Source organism: Carlito syrichta, unplaced genomic scaffold (genome assembly GCF_000164805.1).
Source record: "Carlito syrichta isolate Samal-C Ts95f unplaced genomic scaffold, Tarsius_syrichta-2.0.1 Scaffold303266, whole genome shotgun sequence".
Classification (NCBI taxonomy): domain Eukaryota; kingdom Metazoa; phylum Chordata; class Mammalia; order Primates; family Tarsiidae; genus Carlito; species Carlito syrichta.
In genome coordinates, this window is record NW_007247362.1 from 37,207 (window position 1) to 40,930 (window position 3,724).

The 3,724-nt window shown below is 57.5% G+C and overlaps 1 protein-coding gene across 1 annotated transcript in view; it reads right to left on the reverse strand.

The window, feature by feature from the left end:
- Positions 1–3,724, reverse strand: part of GTF2IRD1 (GTF2I repeat domain containing 1) — an 88,038-nt gene that overhangs the window by 33,691 nt on the left and 50,623 nt on the right. The window contains exon 20 of the mRNA XM_008058246.1: positions 529–712. Coding sequence (XP_008056437.1) covers positions 529–712 — 184 coding nt within the window. The remainder of the gene's footprint in view (positions 1–528; positions 713–3,724) is intronic.

Sequence of the window (3,724 nt, forward strand, 5' to 3'; positions counted from 1 at the left end):
CTGCGGGTCGAGGCTGCAGTGGCCGGGAGCGGCCACTGCAACTCCAGTCTGGGAGACAGAGAGACTCCAACTCAAAAAAAAAAAAAAAAGATGTGGGGAGAACCTGCATTTTGACAAGATGCCCAGGTGACCTGTGTGCACGGGCTGCTGGGACATGGCAGGGCACCGGCCTGGCAGTGCCCCTGTGCAGGAGGTGGCCAGGACCTCATGCAGGCGCTGCCCTGGTTGGCCCTGTGACCTCAGCCAAGTAACACTGCCATGGGATGACAGACTCCCGGGGGCTGGGGTGCAGGAGGTGGGTGCTGCTGGACTGGCAAGGCTGCCCCAAGGCCACCCTGCAGTCTCACTTCTGTGGGGCTCCCTATGCCCCGCTGGCCAGCAATCCCTATCTGGTTTTCCCGGGATGCCGGGAGGGCCGCCCCGTCCAGTGGGGAGGCCAGGACCCAGGGAGAGGGGGTGCGAACCCGTGGGTGCGAGCCCCCAGGCTGTGCCCATCCTGCCGCTCACCCTCCCCCTTCTCCCGAGTACCTGGTGACGGTGAACTTGATCTTGTCGGCCACAGCGAGGATCCTCTCCAAGTTCTGGGAGCCGAAGGTGCAGGGCTTTCGGAAGGGGATTCCCGGGGGCAGTCCCTCGATGATCACGGAGCCGGGGTTGCTCTTGATCCGCTTGTAGGGGACCTGGACTGGGTACTTGATGCCCAAGGCTTCCCCTGTGGGTGAGAGGGGCGGGTCTGCCCGTCAGGGGCTGCGTGGACACGGGCTGCAAGGGGGAGGTGACAGATGAGGGATGTGCGAGTGAGGGGTAAGGGAACGCTCTTGTGACACGTGGGGAACAGACACACTCTGTGGGGCCTGGGACTCAGAGGGGCTGCGGTGCGGGACGGTCCTGCGGGGCCGGGGGTCTGTCCACGCAGAGCCGAGGAGTGGGCAGGGTGTGCCACGCCGGCGGCTGATGACAGGGTGGAGGCTGACGTCCCCAGCCTCACAGCCCAAGAACCTCAAGCCCCCCGGAGGACCTGGAAGACAGGGACCTTACAGCTGGCCCTGCCCTGTACACCGACCCTCCGTCAGGTTCTCTCTGATTCAGGACCCGCCTGGCCTGAGAGGGCAGATTCTTTTTTTTTTTTTTGAGTTGGAGTCTCACTCTGTCGCCCAGACTGGAGTGCAGTGGCCGCTCCCAGCCACTGCAGCCTCGACCCACTGGGCTCTGGCCATCCTTCCGCCTCAGCCTTCCGAGTAGCTGGAATTACAGGCATGCGCTACCATGCCTGGCTGATTTTGATTTATTGTAGAGATGAGGTCTCGCTGCCCAGGCGGGTCTCGAACCCGCGGGCTCAGGCAATACACTCACCTTGGCCTCCCAAAGTGCGGGATTACAGGCTCAGCCACCAAGCCCGGCATTTTTATTTTTTTTGAGTCGGAGTCTCACTCTGTTGCCCAGACTGGAGTGCAGTGGCTGCTCCCGGCCACCGCAGCCTCGACCCGCCGGACTCCGGCAATCCTTCCGCCTCAGCCTTCCGAGGAGCTGGAACTACAGGTGCGCGCTACCATGGCTGGCTAATTTTTGATTTATTGTGGAGATGAGGTCTCACCAAGTTGCCCGGGCTGGTCTCGAACTCGCGGGCTCAGGCAATCCACTCGCCTTGGCCTCCCAAAGTGCTGGGATGACAGGCTGAGCCATCAAGCCTGGCTGCGCTGGGGCACTTCTATCCCAACACCTCTCCGGGAAGTCCTGGGGAAAGTGGCCACTGCCCTGCCCACCCGAAGCACTGCCCGCAGGGGTGCAGGTGCCGGTTCTGCGGTCCCAGGCGTGTGTGGCTGACTTGAACGCCCAGGGCTCAGCCGTAGCTTCCATCTCTCAGACAGAGGGAGAGAGCTCACTGCCATACCTCCGGGGACTAGTGGAAGGCATCATCCTGACATCGCAGGATGCTCCTTGAGCAACCACTGAACGTTAGTGGGCAATCGGTGCATTTTAATCTCATGGACATTGGGAAGTGGATAACTGAGCCCGTTTCTCTTTTTACTCTGGCTCCCAGGAAACTCAGAGCTTGATTCTTTTATCTTGATCTGTGCCCCCACATCTGGCAAGGACAGAATTTCGGAGTCTTCCTATCACCCCTGGCATCCAGGCCTGTTTTTCCTTTTATAAATCAAGATACAATTCACACACCATGAAATTCACCATTTTAAAGTGTACAATTCAGTGGATTTTAATATATTCACAAGGTCATGCAGCTACTGCCACTATTCTCATCCCAGAACCTTTTCCTCACTCCACAGAAAAAGCTTGTACTCACGAGCAGTTGCCCCCAACCCTGCCTTCCCTGGAACCCACCCATCGACTTTCTGTCTCTGCGGACTTCCAGCCCGCTTTTAACTTATCCCGACTCTGCTGGGGACCAGTTGAGATGCTAGGGCAAAGAGGTATTTTTGGAGATGGAGAAAGCGTCAGAACTGAAAATTCGAGGCCGGGCATCATGGCTTCTGCCTGTCGTTCCAGCATTTTGGGAGGTCAAGGCAGGAGGATCGCTTGAGGCCAGGAGTTCAAGACCAGCCTGGGCAACATAGCAAGACCCTGTCTGTTTAAAAAAAAAAAGAGAGAGAGAGGCCGGGCTCGGTGGCTCAGCCTGTCATCCCAGTGCTTTGGGAGGCTGAGGTGAGTGGATTGCCTGAACCCGTGGGTTCGAGACCCGCCCAGGCAACTTGGCGAGACTTCATCTCTACAATAAATCAAAAAATCAGCTGGGCGTGGTGGCGCATGCCTGTAATTCCGGCTACTCGGAAGGCTGAGGCGGAAGGATCGCCGGAGCCCAGCAGGTCGAGGCTGCGGTGGCCAGGAGCGGCCACTGCACTCCAGTCTGGGCGACAGAGTGAGACTCCAACTCCAAGAAAAAAAAAGAGAGAAAATAAATGAAAATATATACCAATAATCTAGAAGTGGGAACAGTGTCAACTCTACTCTCCCCGACACTGGCTCTCGCTACCATGACCAACAGCCTCTGTGTCGACCAGTCCAGCAGACGCTTGCAGCTCTTGTAGCGACACCAGACACAGATGACCAGTCTCCCCGCCTTGAAACCCACTGCTTGGTGTCTATTCTGGCTCCTGCTCTCTCTGGCCTCTCCTTCCTCCTCAACCTGACCTCTAAACATAAGGCTCCTTGGCCTTTAGCCTGGGCCTTTCTTTCCTGCCTCCTTTATACTCCCATGGTTGTCCCCTCTGTATATGTGACTTACATTTTTTTTTCCATCTTTTTTAAAGACTTTTTTTTTTAGTTGGAGTCCCACTCTGTTGCCCAGGCTGGAGGGCAGTGGCACACTCCTGGCCACTGCAGCCTTGACTTGTTGGGCTCAGGTGATCCTCCTGCCTCAGCCTTCCAAGTGGCCAGAACTACAGGTGCACGCTACCACGCCAGGCTAATTTTAAGTTTATTGTAGAGACAGCGTCTCGCCAAGTTGCCCAGGCTGGTCTTGAACCCGGGGACTTAGGCAATCCTCTCCACTCGGCCTCCCAAAGTGCTGAGATTGTAGGCGGGAGCTACTGCGCCCAGCCTTAAAGACTTTTTTTTGTTTGTTTTTGAGTTGGAGTCTCACTCTGTCGACCAGACTGGAGTGCAATGGCCGCTCCTGGCCACCGCAGCCTCGACCTGCTGGGCTCCGGCGAGCCTTCCGCCTCAGCCTTCCAAGTAGCTGGAACTACAGGCGCGCGCTACCACGCCC